Below are 20,126 nucleotides of genomic sequence, written 5' to 3'. Positions count from 1 at the left end.
ATTTTCAAAAATATACGTTTTCACCTGGAAATAATATTAGGTAGACCTTATTTTTTCAAGCTACCAATAAAAAGTAATTCCTCATTTAGAGATCTAATAAAGTTAACACACTTTTAAAGGCTTTTCTACTCACAATCGGTTTATCCAACTAAAAGAAAAGTACACAAGTGTTTAAGTTCAATAAACACAGTTGTTTTTACTTAGAATTTTTACTTAGAATATCCATGGATATAGCTCAAAGTCTGCAGACTTATCTCCAGACAAAGCTTGATTTAACTGTTAATAATTAATTATCAATAACTGTTCTAAAATAAATGAAATAAATAAAAAGACTACTATATATATAAACAATTGAATTAGCATCAATAGACTCCAGAAGACTAAGCTCCCCATCGTTGTAGGGTCAGCACGTCTAATGATGCAGAGATAAAACGGTGAGTAGCATGAAACATGACACTGGCTGCATCAAATAATTCCCTGTAATCTATTGTTAAACAGCTCTCAAGAGCCCCCCATTGCCATGGAGGAAATAATTCTGATTACTTACTAATCTTTAGAGGACTTAAATATTTATTTTGTATGTGAAAACACTGAAGGATAAAGGTTAAAAATATTTTTAAATAGTGAAAAGTCAGGTATTTGATTCCATGTGGGTAGTTTTCATATCATTGCTTAAATGGTCTAAATATGGCTGCTTGAATAATATTACAACTCAACTAACGAAGAATAAAAAATTTGATATGGATTTACGATTAACATTTAGTTAGTGACTACGGTGTGCTAGGCATTGTGCTAGATATATTTTCTCATCATTTCATTTCAGGTTTACAAAAATCTTACAAATGAGGTGATAACGATCCCATCTTGTGGTTTGGTAAACAACTGAGGAATTAAGTAACTTTACTACTGTCCTACAGCTATTAACAGGTAAAGGACTTGAATTCAGTAAACTTCAGCAAACATTCACAGTCTCCTATATGCTGGGCTTGTGAGGTGCTAGGGACAAAAAAGACCAATGGACACAATCCCTAACCTCAGGACGGTCACAGTCAGGCAATAAACAGGTAATTTCGATATTGTATGGTCCTTCCGAATCCATCCAGTGTGCCATAGTTTCTACACTTCATAGAGCTCACATCAGTAATCAATCTCTGACTAACAATCATTACACTTACTGTACATGATTTAAATTGTGAACTCCTAACTTGTTTTTATGAATTTTAGAACCCAAGGAAAACCATATTCTAGACACGTGGCTTTAGAAAAGTCAATTCACACCTTTCTGAGTCTTTGTTTCATCATTTTGATATGGAAATTAACAGTCTCCTGACTTCCTGAATTCATAGGGCTGTTGGGAGAATCAAATTGGTCCAAACAAGTACAACTGCTTTGAAATATTCAAAGCACAATAGGAATAAATGTGAAGTTTTAATGGCATGAAGTCATTAAAAAAAAACCTTTAGATTTCTAAAATATAGAATACCGGTGGGTTGTGGATACGATAAATCATTCATAATTCCATTAAGTACATGTATTTAATCTAAGGTAACAACCTGACACCAGTGTATAAAATGCATTCCTAGATAATACCAATAACCACTGTGTGTGAAAAAAGTTAGGTGTGACCGATGGAAAACAGAATTAAAGTTATAGGTTAGCTGTGGGGGAAGAAATCTTTTGCTTTCAAACATGATTTGCAGATTGTTTCTCTTATAGCCGTCTCTTTTTTTTCTTTCTTTTTTTTTACTGAAGTATAGGTGATTTACAATGTTGTATTAATTTCTGTTGTACAGCAAAGAGACTCAGTTTTATATATATATATATATATATATATATATATATATATATATATATATATATATATATATACATTCTTTTCTATTATGGTTTATCACAGGGTATTGAATATAGTTCCCTGTGCTCTACAGTAGGACCTTGTTGTTTATCCATCCTATATCTAATATTCAATAGTTTGCATCTTCTTGTAGCCTTCTCTTAGTGCCTTTCAGCTGTCATTACTCTAACTGAAATCCTTAATGTCCAACACCCATTCCATCCACCAGCATCCTAACTGATCTCTGTGCCTTCACATGGGACACCCATCTTACACCCTGTTGCTGACAACAACAACAGCTACAGGCAATCCAATTATAACACTCTTCCTGATCAACAGACTGACTCCTGTAACAGTAATTACGGAAAGCATACTCTGAAGAATTCCCTGCAATCTATCGTTAAGCAGAGTTCCCCAGCTGCCGTGAAGGAAATGGTGGTGACCACTCTCTTTGGAGAACCCCATGTCTATTTAATACACTAGCATTACTGAGAAAGGAGAGATCTGTGTCTTTTAGTGTTAGTAGGTTCTACTGGAAGCATTTCGAACAGCGAACGTAGGAATTTAATTCCAGGTGGATCATCACACAAAACATAATGTATCACTTAAGTGTTACTTATTTAATGGCTCTCCAGGGTCTCAGAAAGAAAGTACAAATTCCTGGGAAGAGCAAAGAAGGTCCTTCGGCGCCCCTCACAAACTATCTTTCCATCTTCTAGGGGGTTCATTTCTCTTCAACCACACCAGGTTGGTTACCGTCCTCTGATATGTTTTGTACCTTAAACTTTGCATAGGCTGATGTTGATCCCTTCCACTGGAATGCCCTTCTTTGCCTTCCTTATCTACCAGATAAACTTCTACTTCAGGCTACGTGTTATGTCTATGGTGATACTTCCCCATCCCTGGCAGCTAAGTATCAACTCAGTTCTCTCTTACACAGAGGGCACTGTTCTGAAGTTGCTTGCTTACAAGTCTGTCTACACAATACTGGACTCCTGTAGACCACCAGTGCCTAGGACAGTGTCTAGCACGTAATAGCCACTCAAATTTAAATGACTGCTTCAAAGTTTAAAAACTGCAAGGATGTTAAAAAAAAAATCTATTTAGTGCCATGAACTACAGGCTTTTTCTTGAAGAGAAAGTTTACCCACAGGAACTGCAGAGTAATATAGTCAGAACCCAGATGTTAGCACTGGATTACACCTGGGAAAGTACTTTGAAAATCTGGGGCAGGAGAAAGCCAATAAATAATTAAGCACTAAAAACACTAACGAAAAATTAGGGTAGCCAATATTTAAAGATTGCTTTAATTATCCCTTTCATTAATTAATTAAAAGGAATCCTTTTTTCTTCAACTTCACGTAAACTTCATGAGGTCACTATAAATATATCGGCAAGAACCTCAATGCAACACATTATCAGTTACAGGTGGAAATTTGAGAAGCTTAACTTGTATTAATGCTTTATACAACATTTTAGAAAATCAAACAATTTCTGAGGAATCAGATCAGCTTCGCAATTTCATCTTGCTTACGAAGTCAAGGATCCCTGCAAAATGATCAAAAATAAAATGCAGTATCTGCGACTATATTCCAAGAAGCCGTTTGAAAGAAGGAAAATTGCACTTTCAAGCTCATCATGAATTACTAATGAGGTTAAATGGTACTGAGGGAAAACAAATTAAAAATCCAAGGATGGAATGAAATTTCAAAGATTTATATAGGTTTTTGGTTTTGAACTTCACTCTATGTTAAAAGAAAACACATAGGACTAAAAAATACACAGAGAGGACAACACTAAACACGTGACACATCTAAACACATTTGCTTAAGAACCTTTTTTTTTTAAAAAAAAAAAAACAAGGGGGAGGTCCAGGCTTCTGTAGAAATGGGGGAAATTTAGGAAGGTGGGATAGGGCTACAGGACAGCAACAGTGTAGAGAAAGGAATATAAACAATTAGTCTGAGATCCAGATACAGTTGTCCTTCTGTATCTGCAGATACAGCAGTGTGACTGTGCTATGCCACTTTATAACAGGGACTTGAGCATCTGTGGATTTTGATATCTGCTGGGGGGGGTTAAGAAGGGGGGTCCTGGAACCAACCCCTCATGGATATAGAGGGACAGCTGTATACAAACCTTAAAGAAGCACATATTCCCTAACGGTATCTCAACACCAGATGAGGAATGTCATGTATAACCATAAAAAGCTTAAAAGTGATATTAAAACTTCAATAGTGGATGCAAAAATCGGCAATAGATGGGTGTCTTTGAAGGGAGAGATGACATTAAGGGACCAACAATTCTACCTAAGCCAACATGCTGGACACAAAATAAACCCCCGAAAGACTACTGAAGGATGGGGGGTAAGAGAGTAGGCATGTGGAATGGGCAAATTAAAGACGGGAAGAAGGCCTGCATTTCAGCCTTGACCCTGCCACTTCGCTGTGTGACCCTGGACAAGCCATGTTATCTTTCTCTCCCTCACTCTCCTTATTTATAAAATAGGGAAGATACCTCATGGGAAAGTTGTGGGTATGAAAAAGTTCATGTATTCAAGTTATACAGTTTCCATGGCAATATAATTTATGGTCATTTTATCATCATCGGGAAGAGATTTAGCTTAATAAAGATAATTGGTTAGGATGGAGGTTTAGATCTATCAGATTATTTTCCCAGTCCTGAGCCTATACTGCACAAGCCTCAAGCTTTGAAGCAAGGATATCACTAACAGATTTAGATTTTTCAGCCTTTTCTATGTTTTCCAAGAGGGATGACCAATGTTCCTTCTCCTTCGAGAGTACAAACTTTTCTTAATAGTTGCAGAAGCTTAAAAGAATGGTCACGTAACAGAAATTTTAAAAATATGCCAAAAGATAGAGTCAGTATAGGTGTTCTCAATCTGGGAAATAGTGTACCATTCATTACAGCGAATGAGTTGTCACTGCATATTCTCCTAAAAGATATTTTGATGAAGGCAACAGTGTGTATTCAGAAAGCACAACTTAATCTCTGAAGCCCTGTTGACATACTAGGTACTATTCAAAAAAATCTCATCCCTTCTTTATTACCATTGTATGTCATGTCTTTTAGAGACTACTTTGCAATACCAATGCCATCTTTGTTATTATCCTAGCTTGAAGAGTAAACATTTGCTACTGTTTCTACTACTGTTCTTTAAATGCGGTCTCAAGAATGAAAATTTGTTTTTATGGTAGAAGGTTTTTAATGTGTGATATTTTCAAAGGAATAGAGAAAAACTGTATAGATCTCTCAATACTTGGAAGGGAAGTGGCAGAGCCCAATGGCTAAGATGAGACTCAGCCATTCATAGCACACACTGGATTGGCACTGATTTTCCCGTGCACCACTTGGTGCAGCCATAAAGCCACAGTATGTCCAAGACAGAAATGCCACAGGGAGTCTCTTGCACACATTCATTCATTTACACAACAGCTGCAAACACTGGGTCCACCAGAACTTTTTTTAAATGAAAGAACAGAACCAAACAAATCTAAAACCATCATTTAAATGCTTGTTGCCCCTTCAGGTCTAATATTTTAATAACTGCACATCCTCATAGGATGAGGAAAAAAAAAAGGAAAGCTTGATACGTAAGTTTTAGAAGGAAAAGGATGCATAATGATGGAAAGTAAACAATCTACTTGTTAAAAGGGTCTATAAAAGGAAAAAATGCATAAAAACTGTCACTATCAAGACTGTACACAAAGCTAACAACAAATAAAGGAGCAAATGAAGAAAAGGCAGTTCATTTTTAATAATTACCACGCTCATGAGTGATGACTGAGGAAGGGAGAATAGTACATTGACGGTAGTCGAAAGAAAAGGAAATGGGGAAAAAGAAAGAAGTTGAGAGTTTGTTTTTGCTTTGCTGCTTGTAAGGAAATAAAATGGAAAACGTGTTAATCAATTTGGGCAATTATTTTTGTGTGCGTCTTTAAAAAGAATAAACTAATCAAACCAATCTCGTATTGAAAGACAGAACTAATTCTCACATTAGGAGGGTCACTCTCATCAAGTGATTTCTGATTTGGGACTCACAAATGTTATTCTCATCTGTATCTGGTTGACAAAGGCTAGGAGGCCCAGTAAAATAAACCTGTGTGGTCGCTATTTCTTTGTGCGGAGCTGATGTAAAGAGTGATTCAGAATGACTAATGGAATTGTGTTCAGAGCCTCTGGTACATTAGGTAAAAATTGCAGGGGAAAATGAAATTGATTTCTAATTCCATGACAGGGAAGTCAGACTTTGGATAGAGAACTGACTCATTTTTAGGCACTTTCCAGCTGGAAAATGCCCAGGACTTCTGTGAGAAATTAGAGGCATGCAGTTAATGGGACCTGGGATTTGTCATGGCTCTGAGTTCTCCAAATGGGCCCCTCAAGGCCAGGTATTGTTAACTGTCGACACAAAGGTTAGTAATGAAGACATTTGGCTTGATGTCCATTTTCAAAAAACTTAAGTAAGTTCAGAATTCTGCTGGTGATTTTTCTTGAAGGTAGCTAACCCAATTAAATAACCGTGTGACGAATACTTGATTACTGAACCTATACATTCAAATGCCAAGCAGAAAATAAAATTACACAGGTGAAATATACAGAAGCAGCAGCGTTAGCATATGTATAAATGATAATCTTTAAAATACCGGAAGAAAAATGCAGCTAACTTTTTTTCCTATTGTGAGAACAAAAATATACAGAGATAATTAGAGAGATTAGTTAGTTCTAAAATATTTCAGAAAGGCAAGCAGACTACAAATGGCAGAGGGGAGAAAATTTATTTTTTGCGATAAGATTAGTTTTATAGAAGACCCAATGTTCCAAAACTAATACATTGATAAGATGACAACTCCAAACCAGACCAAACAAACAAAAACAGATAAACACACAGGGCCTTACTCAAACTAAATTAATTTAGAAATCAAACACAAAAGAATAAAAACAAATCAAAACCAAAAATAGTGAAGATACTTTCTTCTTAATAAATACCAAAACGAATGTGCAACTATAGTTATTTCTGCTTTAAATGCACTGTGTGCTAAATTTTCTAGTTCATACATCTATTTATAGAGAGAAAAGCTCTAAGATTAGGTGAGTCATTGTTGTCATGCACATGTAAATTAAGTGATCAGAGTTATTTAAACACAAAAATTACTCTTTATTTCATTAAACAATTTGGACTTGCAAAGACATGGATATATGCGATAGAAGGATAACTGGGCTAAAAGGGAGGAGATAGTAAGACTAGTGGTGGATTGAAGGATCCACTAGTGGTGGATTGAAGGATCTGAAAGCATCACTATCCTAAGGAGACAGAAGAATTTGAAAGCCTGACAGTTTGCTAAAGTGGCCAAAGAAAGTCAGACATTTTCTAATGTGGCTCATCCATGGGCTTTAGAATTTTATAGATAATTCTCTAATAAGGGATATTTATTTACTTACTACCCAACTAGGGGAAAGGCCACTGACAGTAGGTCTGGAATAAAAAGGAGTCAATGACCAACATGGAAGATTGGGTTTTGGGTGTGACCTGAATGAGTGTCTAACTATGAACTTTTAAATGAGTCACATAAGCAATGTGTCCCTTTAAAGATAACCTTGTATCTCTCTGTATTGCAAAGGTAATTTCAGGGAAGAAGTGGGGACACGTGATGCTTTTAATTTAAGTGATCAATACCTGATCCTTCCTCGGTCACCATCCCAAGTCCTTCAGCTTTGTTTTGTCGCTCAAATGCGTTTAGGTCAAGGACACTGCAATAACAGGGAGGAGAACATTTAGAGGCCTAACAGAACGTTTTCTTTCTTCAGGAGAGCAAGGTCTAAAAACTGTGTATCGTGAAACGTGAACCAAATGTTATCAGATACTGAAAACATACACTGACTCCATGCCTACCAACCATATTTTCCTAGTAGCAGACTAGTTTCTCTCCAGGGCCCACACTGACACGATCCATGTGAAAGTCAAGCATATGGCATTGATGGGTTTCAACTTTGGGAGAACGTTACAAAGCTAGCAGACATACTGAAATATAATTAGAATGATCATGTTTTTCCAGTTGGAATAATAACATTAAATATGTGGCGGGTTCCTTAGTCAAATGCTGTCAGAATGATTTCAAATACTGTAAAAAACAGGAAATGATGAATGTGATCATGATGATCATGGTTAAGGCTCATTCATTTAGGGCAGATGAGAAGTGGTCTAATGGCTCCCAGATAAAATGAAAAAGAATTTTGTTTTTTGTCTTTTAAAAATCATACACTACTCATTTCCAAGTATGCAGAATACACATTAATCCTCCAAGGTTCCTATTTAAGCACAGGGTAAACTATTTTAAGACGTTATTAACGTGGAACAATTAGTAATTAAGACATTACTAACACCTAACAGCAAGATAGAACATAAGACACTTCCACACTTTTGTCCCACTTAAAAGTGTGTTTAATCATTAAAAATTCTTCTATGTGTAAGTGCTTTCGGTAATGTAAAACAAGTACTTTAAAAGGTACAACCATTGAGTGGAACCAAAGCAAGAAAAGCATGTGCTTACCTGCATGACTGCATCAGGCCAGCAAGGCTCTGAAAGAAGCCCACATCCTTTTTCTCCTTGAGGTAGTCAAGCATTTTCTACAGTAGATAGATAAACCACATGGTCACTTATCACAAATCTCGTTTTTTGTTAAATAAGAAACAATAAAAACATCCTTTGATTCTGAAATAAAGATAAAAAATATCCAGTGCATACAAACATGACGAACGTCACCTTGACCACAAAATAGTGATAAGCATGTCACAGCAAGACACTTGCACATATTTCTAAGTGCAGCAGGACATACACATGGCTTGGAACAAGGGAGTTGCTTTACAAAACACCATAAGCAGCATAAATATCAGGAGGAAATAATACTCTTAATTCTCTTCATGTCACTCTGTAAGTATCTGGAGATTCAGATACTTAGTTCAAGTTTACCGGGAAGAGGGCCCACCTGGATGCTATTCACAGATTTCATTACAAAAGTGAGTTCCTTAAACAGCGTTCCAATCCGAGAGCTCTGATTACCATATGCTAATGTTACAGACAGAAAGTCAGTTTCCATTACCATGGTCTCTAAACGCAAGGACTGCTGGGAATCATGTGACTAGTAATTTTTCTCCTCTTTTCTCAGAATGATGTCCAGATTCTGTGGTCAACATTTTGGTGAAACATAAATGTAAAAAATGCTAAAGCAATGCATGGCTCCCACTTGTTAGTGTGTTGTTACACACCACGATGAAACAGCTACTTTGAATGTAGATACAATGTGCTGGAGGTTTCAGATAAGAAGTACTATTTGCAGGGCAGGAATAGAGACGAAGACGTAGAGAACAGACATGTGGACACAGGGCGGGGCGGGGCGGGGCGGGGCGGGGGGGGGGGGGAAGAACTGGGAGATTGGGATTGACGTACGATCACTGCCATGTGTAAAATGGATAGCTGGTGGGAACCTGCTGTATAGCGCCGGGGGCTCAGCTCGGTGCTCTGTGGTGACCTAGGGGGTGGGATGGGGGGCGGGGAGGTCCAAGAGGGAGGGGATATATGTATACATATAGTTGATTCATTTCATTGTACAGCAGAAACTAACACAACATTGTAAGGCAACTATACCCCAATTTTAAAAAAAAGTACATACAAGATGATAAGATGACAGAGGCACACCAAAGATTTTAAGAAAATAAAGATACTGCTCTTCTCTGAATCTTGACTAGAAGGGATTAATTCCTATTATCAGAGCTATCTAGATAGGGCTCAGCTAAACAGTCAAGATATTGGTAGTACTCTTTTTCCAGAAATCAGAGAGTTAAAGGTAATATAAAACTAAATATGTGAAGGCTGTATACACATACACAGTGTATATGTATTTGTGTGTGTGTGTATATATATACACACATATACGCATACACCTACACATGCACAGATACACACAAATACAGACACACAAAAACGCAGAGCCATTTTGGGGGGTGTGTGTGATAACTTATTGGTCTAATAAAACATGAAGCACTTATTAATCATTGGTCTTTTAAAACAAAATGAATATGGGTTACAGGGTCAAAGGGGAGTGGTGGAATATATATCTGAAGGTTTAAGGAAAAAAGAAAAGATCTGTACAGACGATGAGTACATTTATTACATGGTCTCTCAAGGTTCCTTTTGGCTCCAAGGATTTCTGAATATATATACTATACAATTAAGGTCTTTTGAAGCAATACATAAGTCAAGGGGAATTATTTATTTATAAGTATTGTGGCGAGATTAGGTTGGTTTTCTTTATTTTTCCTTTTTTAAAAAAAGTCATGTAGTCATTTACTATGGAAATCAAAAAAGAAAATCTGTAAATTGGATGGGAGAAAATTCACCTTTATTTTTACCAACTTCTAACTGAAATTTAGCATTCCTTTCAACCAGTAATCTAAGCAACAAACACTAGGATTAGTAGTAGCTACGATTTTGTCACCAATAAAGATTTCAGGTATTTTCATATCACATTACAGCTGTTGCAGCTATTTAAAAATATTTAGACACGTCTTTTCTTCTCAATAATTATTAGACCAAGTACTAGATCTTTTATTTAATGAGTTCATAAAGAAACATATTACTTTATCGAAAACCTATTTTATAATATTTTGATAACCGCATTTCAATATACTTGGTTTCCTTTGTCAATCTGTGTAATTTTAATTTGTGCACTTATAAACGTTACACCGAGAGGAGGCCAGAGATTTCAACGAACTGTCAGAGGCAATAAAAAGCTAAAGAACCCTCGCTTAGGTTATGTCTACGTTCTCTTCCAGTACTAACATGTAATGATTATATTTACAGAAAAAAATATACAATTTGAGAACAACGTAAAGGTGAATTTTATTCACCTAGTCCAAAACTTGACTAACCCAAAAGAAACCTTCAAATTTTCTCTGCTTGTCTTTTCTTAGACTCAAAGGTTTCTAGGAGCCTATTCCTAGCTTTTGCCACTGTAGTGATGCCGAGGTTCACAGCAACTTGAAGTCAAACATCCTGAAGTTCTCATTTGCCTTCCTTTCCTTCAATGAGGGCAGCCTTTTACCTGCCTGACTAAAACTTACCCAAGAAAGAAACAGTTATTAGTTCCCTGTTCAACCGTTCTTTCTCATACAGAAGCCAAGATACAAAAATAAGACAGACATTATAGTTTTAGAATAACACAATCTGATGCTTATATTATGTTGTGCTTTGTTGTTCTTCAATGAGCGTAAGATTTTTTTCTGAGCTCAGAGCCACACTGTTGGCCATGTGAATGTTGTCCCCAGAGGTATGCAGTACACACCTGTGACAGTCTTTTTTTAAGTCACTCAAATACTCTTTTTTTCTTTAGTGAAGTATAGTTGCTTTACAATGTTGTGTTAATTTCTGCTATACAGCAGAGAGACTCAGTATATATATATATAAGTGTGTATATATATATATATTCTTTCTTCATATTCTTTTCCATTACCCCAGGATACTGAATATAGTTCCCTGTGCTATACAGTAGGACCTTGTTGTTTATCCATCCTATAGATAACTGTTTGCATCTGCTAATCCCAAACTCCCAGTCCTTCCCTTCCCCACCCACCCCTTCCCCCTTGGCAACCACAAGTCTGTTCTCTATGTCTGTGAGTCTGTTTCTGTTTCGTAGATAGGTTCATTTGTGTTGTATTTTAGATTCCACATATAAGTGATATCATATGGCATTTGTCTTTCTCTTTCTGACTTACTTCGCTTAGTATGATAATCTCTAAGTCCATCCATGTTGCTGCAAATGGCATTATTTCATTCTTTTTTATGGCTGAGTAATATTCCATTATATATATGTGCCACATCTTCGTTATCCATTCATCTGTTGACAGACATTTAGGTTGCTTCCATGTGTTGGCTATTGTGAATAGTGGTGCTATGAACACAGGGATGCATGTATCTTTTTGAATTATAGTTTTGTCTGGGTATACGCCCCTGGAGTGGGATTGCTGGGTCATATGGTAGTTCTATTTTTAGTTTTCTGAGGAACCTCCATTCTGTTCTCCATAGTGGTTATGCCAACTTACATTCCCACCAACAGTATAGGAGGGTTCCCTTTTCTCCACACCCTCTCCAGCATTTGTTATTTGTAGTAAGTCACTCAAATACTCTTATTCTAACAAACTCAACAGACCTTGGCCTTCAGTTGGATATGGAGATTGCATCCTTTGTCATAACTGGTTGAAGTTATCAAAATCCCAGTCCAGATAATGTCTAACTTTTAAACAGAACATCGTTACAAAACTTGGTTGGGAAGTGATTTTCTCATATCTTAGGAGAATAGAAAGAATTACAACTAGAAAAATTCTTAACGGTGCATTCTGTTTACATGTTAACCTAGGAGGCAGCTTTGTACCAAATATACAACAAAATCTTAAGAGTCAATTTTTAGGAGATATAACACTATAAAACATGTTACCAAACTAGGCTCCCTAGATAAGGGTATTTATTTTTCACTATTAAAACAAACCAGCTGCTTTACGCCAACTTATTCACATGAAATGCAGCATTGCAAATGACGACACCGTATGACATGACTTCAGACTTCTAAACAGAGTTATTATTTTTTGTGCTACCTAGAAGGGGTGTTTATTGTGCTACCTGGGATATATTTGGATACTGGGACAAGATGACCATAAAATAAAGGCATACTTTACATAGAAAATGAAAAAAAAAAGTACAACTAATGTACAACTAATAGTTCTTTTAGGATGACTACAATAGTTCAACAGGATGACTATACGGTCCATCTCTTTGAAAAGCACGTGATGTGAAAGGCTCAATGACATACCTGCTGTACTGTAGAGTTCCCGCCATTTAAGATAGCAATTCCAAGTTTCAAAGTAGCGGCCACCATGGGTCCAGTTTCACCTTAAAAATACAAAATATTGTGCTCCTTATATCACTTCACCTGCTACATTAACCAATTCTATCTCAAAATGTGCACTTTTAAAGTCCATTATTCACCTCCTACAAACCTATGTCATGGTGGGGAGGGACAAACTGACTCAGATAACAACAACAACAAAAAATTAAAAGAGTCATAATGCATATTTTGCCACCAATGTTTTTTACTAAATTCTGTGTAATATGTCCATGATTGAAACTACATGAGAACACAGAAAAAATGAACAGGAAGAAACAATTGATTTTGAAATACTGACACCTAAAATTATTAAAATTCAAAACAAATCATGTGTATTAAAATAATATTGAAATGAATATGAGCTACTTAAAATATTCTCCCTCCTCCCTCAAGAATAGTATGTTTGAACAACTCTTATAATTTCCATTTCATCACTTTTATCTTAATATGTTTATAGCCTTGCTTTATTAGGATGACTAGTCACAATTTTAAGTTATTTGAATAATAATAACAAAATTTTAAATCCAACCAGTTGTCTATAATTTAGTATATTATGTTTTATTTTTACATTAGTCGCCTCCACTTATCTTAGAAATGAAATAATTCCTATATTTGGAGAGGGGTGCTTAATAACCACCATTACTTTTCCATTCCATTAAAATTACAGTAAATAGTTTTCACAAAGAAGGTATTACCAATGTAAGAAAAATAAGATTGTACTGGCTGGCTACTGAAAAATGCAACAGTACTTGAATTACTAAAAATGACTCGCTTAAAAAATCTAAACATTTACATCAAGGGCCCCAAGGGCCGAGTCCAGCTTGGCACCTGTTTTTGTAAATAAAGTTTTATTGGAACATGGCCACACCATTTATTTACATATTGTCTCTAGCTACTTTCATGCCACTCTGGCGGAGTTGAAGAGATACCACAGAGGCCCCAATGGCTCACAAAGCCGAAAATGTTTACTATCTGGCCTCTATCAGAGAACATTTGCCCACCTCTTATTTATATAATCAGTTTGTTACAGTTGTGTCCCAATATAATTTCCAAAACTTAATGAACAGAAATAAACAATCTCTTAGTAAGATTCTGATTAAAAAAAAAAAATCAACATTGAACTTGGTAAGAGAGGTGGCATTTGTGAAGTCACCTGACCTAGTCATGAACAAGAAACTCAGGGACTAAATAAATCGGTAGAATTTAAGTAAGGGCGCTCCTAGGAGTAAAGGGGAAATCTACAGAATCGGCCCTTCCGAGGCAGAGCCAAGAGCCTTACCTTTGCTGGCACTGATGGTCTGCAGCACCATCTCAGCCGCGCCACGGTCGTGGAGCCTGGCTTGTTGGTACAGAAGCTTTTGCTTTTCCATTTCTTTTTCCTGAACACAAATCCCAACCATTTATGTTGCAGCTATCACTAAGCAGAGCAGCTTTCTATAAACCATATTTTCAGTCATCTCTTCATGTATGGGCTCTATGACAACATTATGGACCATTTCAACACCAACAATGTTATTCAACAGATGTTAACATAGTCAACTCTTGGTTTTTTCCCTTTATATTTCTTGTGATAGACTTTTGGTACTGATTTATCAGGATGAATTTTCTCAATTGTAATGATTGGATTAGTCCAAAGCCTGTATCATACTTTTGAAGTACTGTACTTCATCATTGAAACTTGCACTTTCTGAATGATACATTCGTGCATCAGTTTGTCACGTGTTTAATCATCTCCCAAGTCATGGTCATAACTTGATACTGCTCAGCAAATGGCTCGAGTTGTAAGTTATCACTGAATGACAGAAAAACATTAACTGAGGACGTGTTAGAGTTTAAGCAAAATCGAAAGCTGATATGGATAAAAAGGTAGGCTTCAACTAAGTAGTGGACATATGATAACAGATCTCCCCAGTCCCCTCCCAAAGAATAAAAGAAGCAATGTGCCTTTATATTTTGTATTCTCTGGTGGTAACAAACGATACTGCATGGTACTGCTAGAGCAATGGCTAGAGTTTGTTCTTTTCCGCTTAAACTACCACTGAAAACATACAGAAGGAAATCAAAATAAAATATAAAGGCACAGCAAGTTCAAGACTGGTAGGATCATTCACTTGAGCTATCCAGTTCGCTGGAGAATTGAGACGGAACCAAGCAGTATAAGTTGCAGAATGAAAGTTGCATAGAGCCCTATGACAGCGCGTCCATCAAATGGCGTGGTAGAGAAGCTTAGTCAATGGGACATGAAACAGTCAATTAGTATCATGTCCATAAACACAACGGCCAAAACAGATATGACCTAAGAGCAGGAAGAGCTGCAGCAGAGGTAGCCAGAGTGACAGCTTTGCTGCCGTAAACTTTCCATCCAAAGTACGGAAAATAGACACTGGAAGATGGAAGAGGTTTAAAAAATGAAGGCTTGCTAGTTACAGAATATGAAAAAGAACATAAACTAAAAGGAGGGGGTAAAAGAAATGGGCTCAAACAAATGAAAAAAGAAACCTTTAAATCAAAAGCAACCAACACAGACATTTATGCTGTTACCAGAGAGTTCTCGCCGAGGCTGGCAAATTTGTCTCTTAAATCTTTGATAATATCGTGCTGCGAAAACAAAATTGATCAGGGTTTTTTTTCACACTATAGTTAGAGCTCCTGTGGTTAAATTTTTATTTTTTTCTTAAATTATGTGATAGGCCTAAATGGAAGCAGAAAAAAGAAAAAAAAAGAAAAAAAAAAGGCAGCTTTGCTTTATATGTAGCACATGCTAACAGCTAAAAGGTTTGCCTTCATGTTTAAACCTCTTCCTGTGAAGTCAAAAACAAAACGAAAACAAAACCACGCAGACACACAAAACTATATTGTCATTACAACAGAGTTTCAGAAAAACTGAAAGAAGACCCTTTCGTCTGCTCTTCAGGTGCTATTTCAAATTAGTGAGCAACATTTGATTCTTCCTTTTAGACCCAACAATCTTTGACTTTCCTCCCGTTGCCAGAGCTATTTCTGGAACTTTTACTTCCTAGCTTAACCAACTCCCTTCGTGAAAGAGCTTTCCAGTAAAACTGATAAGAAATTACTGTCTTAAGGAACTGCACTATTATTTTCATCAACTAAAGAGGCAAGGGAGTTAAAAAGAATGATTCTTCTATTGACTCAATACAACATATAAAGATAGTCATCAGGAAATCCAAAGAAGATGGAAGATGGCAGCATGCCATATATTCTTGAGGAAAAACAAATACAGAAACCCTTCGCCATTTGTGCTCCAGAAGTAGGGAGACCAGCTCAAAGATCTGCCAGAACAACCTGCACGATAGATTCTAAGGTCCCAGTATCCTCTTCAGTAACTGAAATCACTCATGATGGAGAGACCTCAGGAGGACCAAGAAACACAGGATATCAAATTGCCTTCTTTACAAAGTAAACTCCCTGAGCAAAGATCATGCTAATTTTCCTTATATAACATCTAAATTTCAAGAATAATATTTCGGGGGAGATGATAAGAAACATTTGAAGAAAAAATATCGAGCAAAAAAACACACTCTGATCTAGAAGCAGGAAAATCATATTTCATAAAGAGGGATCAGGTCGACCACTCTTGAATTTCTTTGTTGGAAGCTCTCTCTTGAAGAACATCTTTAATGTTATTTCTTTTTGTACTTTGTTGTCCCCTTTGAAAACTGCTTCTGGGTATATAATTTAATCTTTCATTGGAAATTTTATCACGACATAAAAAAGTAAAACTTTAAAAGTGAAACTAGAAAGTTTCAGGCAATAAAATGATGGATTATGTGGAAAGAAAAAAATTCTTTCATTTCAAATTTACTGCAGATTAGCTTTTCTAAGCAAATTGGAGATAGATCTTTTGAAAGTATCTTATTCAGGGAAATAGCACCTAGAAAGTACTTTTTAAAGGACTTTTTTTTTTTTTTTTTTTAAAACATCTTTATTGAAGTATAATTGCCTTACAATGGTGTGTTAGCTTCTGCTTTATAACAAAGTTAATCAGTTATACATATACAATATGTTCCCTTTTAAAAGTAGGGTTCCTTGTCCTGCCGCACTCCAAATTCCGCTTAATTGCTGAAGGGTCTTAAATATAACACTATACCTTCAACCTGTAGTTTAGTCTTTAAATTATTCCAAGGTTACAAAGGGAAAAATGCTTCAGGAATTGTTGTTTCTCCCAAACAAGAAGATTGTCTCAGTATTTTATTGATATAGCAAACTTCTACATTTATATGATTTTATGTAGACTCCTGGAAACCTTGGAATCACTAGTCCTGACAACCTGCAGCAAATTAGCAAGACTCTGTGGCATGGGTTTCTGGATTAATCACATTCTTGGAAGGCTCTACTTTGTGTCCCTAAATGCTTTTCATCCCTCGACACTTTTTTTCTTCATCTAACTGTATTATGTATGATTGTGTGATATTTTAAATACCAAATGAGGAAAAGGTAGAGACACATATACATGTACAGAAGCTAGACATTATTTTCTATAAATCATTTTTATTGTGACATTCCTATACTAAAAAAGCATGCAGTTTATTTTCTTTTTCACCCCTTCACAAAAGATCAGAAGAAAAGTAACGAAAATTTGCAAGCTTCTGATCAGTATTTATGCACTTAGAAGAGTTATGAAATTGCCCTGAAAAATGAACTTACTCAAAAACAGCAAATCAGACAGTTTTAAAGGTGGATATTACCCCCTGAGAACATCCAGTTCAAAGCTTTCAGTCCAAAGATGAAAAGGCTGAGGTACAGGGTAATTAAATGCGACCTGCTGAAGGTCACCTGGTTAGCACCCAGATGGGAACTCAGGTCTCCTGCCTTGGGAGGTTCTGTGCTCATTATGCTAAAAGATTTCCTCTCATTGGGCTTCTCTGACTTGATTTTAGTAAGGAAGTGAAATTGATTAAATGTAATGATAATAGCAAATACTTATAGAGTTTGTTACGTGATAGGCAATGTTCTGAGTGGATTATATACATTAACTAGTTTAATCCTCATCACAATCCTATGCAATAGAGACCTTAATTAGTCCCATTTTATAGATAGGATAATTGAGGCTTAAGATCATACAGCCATATGGTGGAGCTGGGATTCAAACACAGGTGGTCTATTCGAGTGTCTCTGCTCTTAATGATTCTGCTGTATCCCATTTCCTGTAAATAATGTGGCCAAGCATAAGCTTCAACTGGGATTTTTTTTTTAATTTTTATTTTATATTGGAGTATAGTTGATTAACAATGTTGTGTTAGTTTCAGGTGTACAGCAAAGTGATTCAGTTATACACATACATGTATCTATTCTTTTACAAATTCTTTTCCCGTTTAGGTTATTACAGATTATTGAGCAGAGCTCCCTGTGCTATACAGTACGTCCTTGTTGGTTATCTATTTTAAATATAGCAGTGTGTATATGTCAATCTCAACTGGGATTATTTTTAAAAACAATAGCACATGAAGTCAAATTATTGTGCATGTCAAAAATGCACAATTATATGTTTAAATATGTGTTGTCTACATACTCACATTCTATTTAGGTCTGCACATTCATATGCATAAATTACCATACACAATATAGAGGACTGTGCTTTTTGGGAACTTTCCTTGTATCAGGACCAGTACTCCAGGCCACACTGAACCCCCTTCTCTCCAAGTCTTAGCGACTTGCCTTGCTTCTGAAGTACAGTGGCCCTAGAAGTGGCTTGCACCATTACTGTGCTTATGAAAGCTGGCTCTTATCACCACTACCATTGTCTAAGGAAACCACATGCTGATGGAAATGGAGAGACTGCAGTGCCTGGACACTCGGCAGACTGGACCCAAGCTGGCTCTGGCTTCCCCAGCGGTCACTTCCCTGCAGGAAGTATGAAGAAATTAACACCCTGTGACCAATAAGATAGGAGGTGGGACGAAACCAGCAGATAAAGTGCTCCTTGTTCCTATAGCCTCTCCAGGGGCATCCGACACAATCTAGCAACTAGCTGTATGGCTGGTTAGTTGTGGTTAGCTGGTCAGCTCAAGAATGCATTACTGTGTTCTCTCTGCTTCCCTGTATCAGTTCTCGTTTTCCCTCACTCTTACTCCCCTGAGATTGTAACACCTCCAACCCCAGTAAAGTGTTAGCAAATAACCTCTTTGCTCTGTTTTCTAGGGAACATGCTCTAAGACAGGAGGGTATTACTGCAGATCAACAATTTCAGTATATAAAAATGCAGTTGGCAGATTGCAGCAATAAGCATGAGTATTGGAGAACACTGGCCATGAAAATTCCTTCCCCCTCTCCCCTCTGTGATTCAACAGTATGACAAGCAACTCAACACTCTAGGGTCCATATTTTGACACCATAGAGCTTCCACAGTAGAAACTAAAGAAGTGTAAATTTTCTTGATAAAAGAGAGAATTGTTTCAATGTTTTATATCCATAGCTTTATCTTCAATTTTTTAATATTTAATGGTTCTCTTTGGTTAAGATTCAGGAAGCCCTGCTAATCTAAATTGCTGTGTTCCTATGAACACAAGTAAATAAGCCCATTCAAAGATCAAATTATATAGCTACTGGAGAGGGAACATCTTATATAGCCAATTCATTCTTGTAGAATTACCAAAAAATTGAATTCTATTCAAATTTAGATCATTGGAGGGGCCAGACAAAAGTGATTTTATCACTGTGTAGAGCTATATAACATCAATCCTTAAGACATTTTAGACCTAAGTGGATTCTTTCACACCTAATGGTACATACTTTGGAATATGAGCTGGGTATTGGCCTGAGTACTTAGTGAGTATGATGTCATTTTAGTTATGCCTGAGGCCCATCTGGGAGACAATATAGGTAGTCTCCTAAGTTTTTATGACAGAGTATCAACTCTGTCACAGGCATATTTGGCATTTAAGACACAAGAAGTTCTCTTTCATCAATAGGACAGAATGATAGCACCTCAGGGGCTCACCAGAGAACTCATCTGTGAATTAGAAACTGGGCATTTGCCAAAGGATGATGCAACTTGCTTAATACTTGAGAAAGATGGTCTAGAAGGCGAGTTAATGGTCCATTCCTCTAGATTTACTTAAGCTTCACTGTCATTAATTTAGGTTTTTCCATAAGTAATAAATCTACATTAAAGTACTTAATTCAATGAAAGCATTTGTGTGGAATATTATCATTGAACGTTGCACCCTCAGATTTGAAAGAATGGCAGTAAGAGAAGCAACCATCAGAAGCATGTTGCTGTATGTTTTGCAAAATCGTCATTTTAAAATGTGGTCTACTGTGGTACCGAAGTTCTTTCTTGTTCTACATGAGAAAAACCCATCGTGCTCAGGAA

The 20,126-nt window shown here is 36.5% G+C and overlaps 1 protein-coding gene across 1 annotated transcript in view; it reads right to left on the bottom strand.

Annotated features, from left to right (window-relative positions):
* RYR2 (ryanodine receptor 2) overlaps window positions 1-20,126 on the bottom strand; it is a 772,975-nt gene that overhangs the window by 63,819 nt on the left and 689,030 nt on the right. Inside the window, exons 82-85 of the mRNA XM_059899659.1 lie at window positions 14,073-14,172; window positions 12,719-12,798; window positions 8,407-8,483; window positions 7,533-7,606 (exon numbers count right to left, since the gene is read on the bottom strand). Coding sequence (XP_059755642.1) covers window positions 7,533-7,606; window positions 8,407-8,483; window positions 12,719-12,798; window positions 14,073-14,172 — 331 coding nt within the window. The remainder of the gene's footprint in view (window positions 1-7,532; window positions 7,607-8,406; window positions 8,484-12,718; window positions 12,799-14,072; window positions 14,173-20,126) is intronic.

This window comes from Balaenoptera ricei, chromosome 16, assembly GCF_028023285.1.
Source record: "Balaenoptera ricei isolate mBalRic1 chromosome 16, mBalRic1.hap2, whole genome shotgun sequence".
Taxonomy (NCBI): Eukaryota; Metazoa; Chordata; class Mammalia; order Artiodactyla; family Balaenopteridae; genus Balaenoptera; species Balaenoptera ricei.
This window is presented reverse-complemented; position numbering and strand designations above follow the sequence as displayed.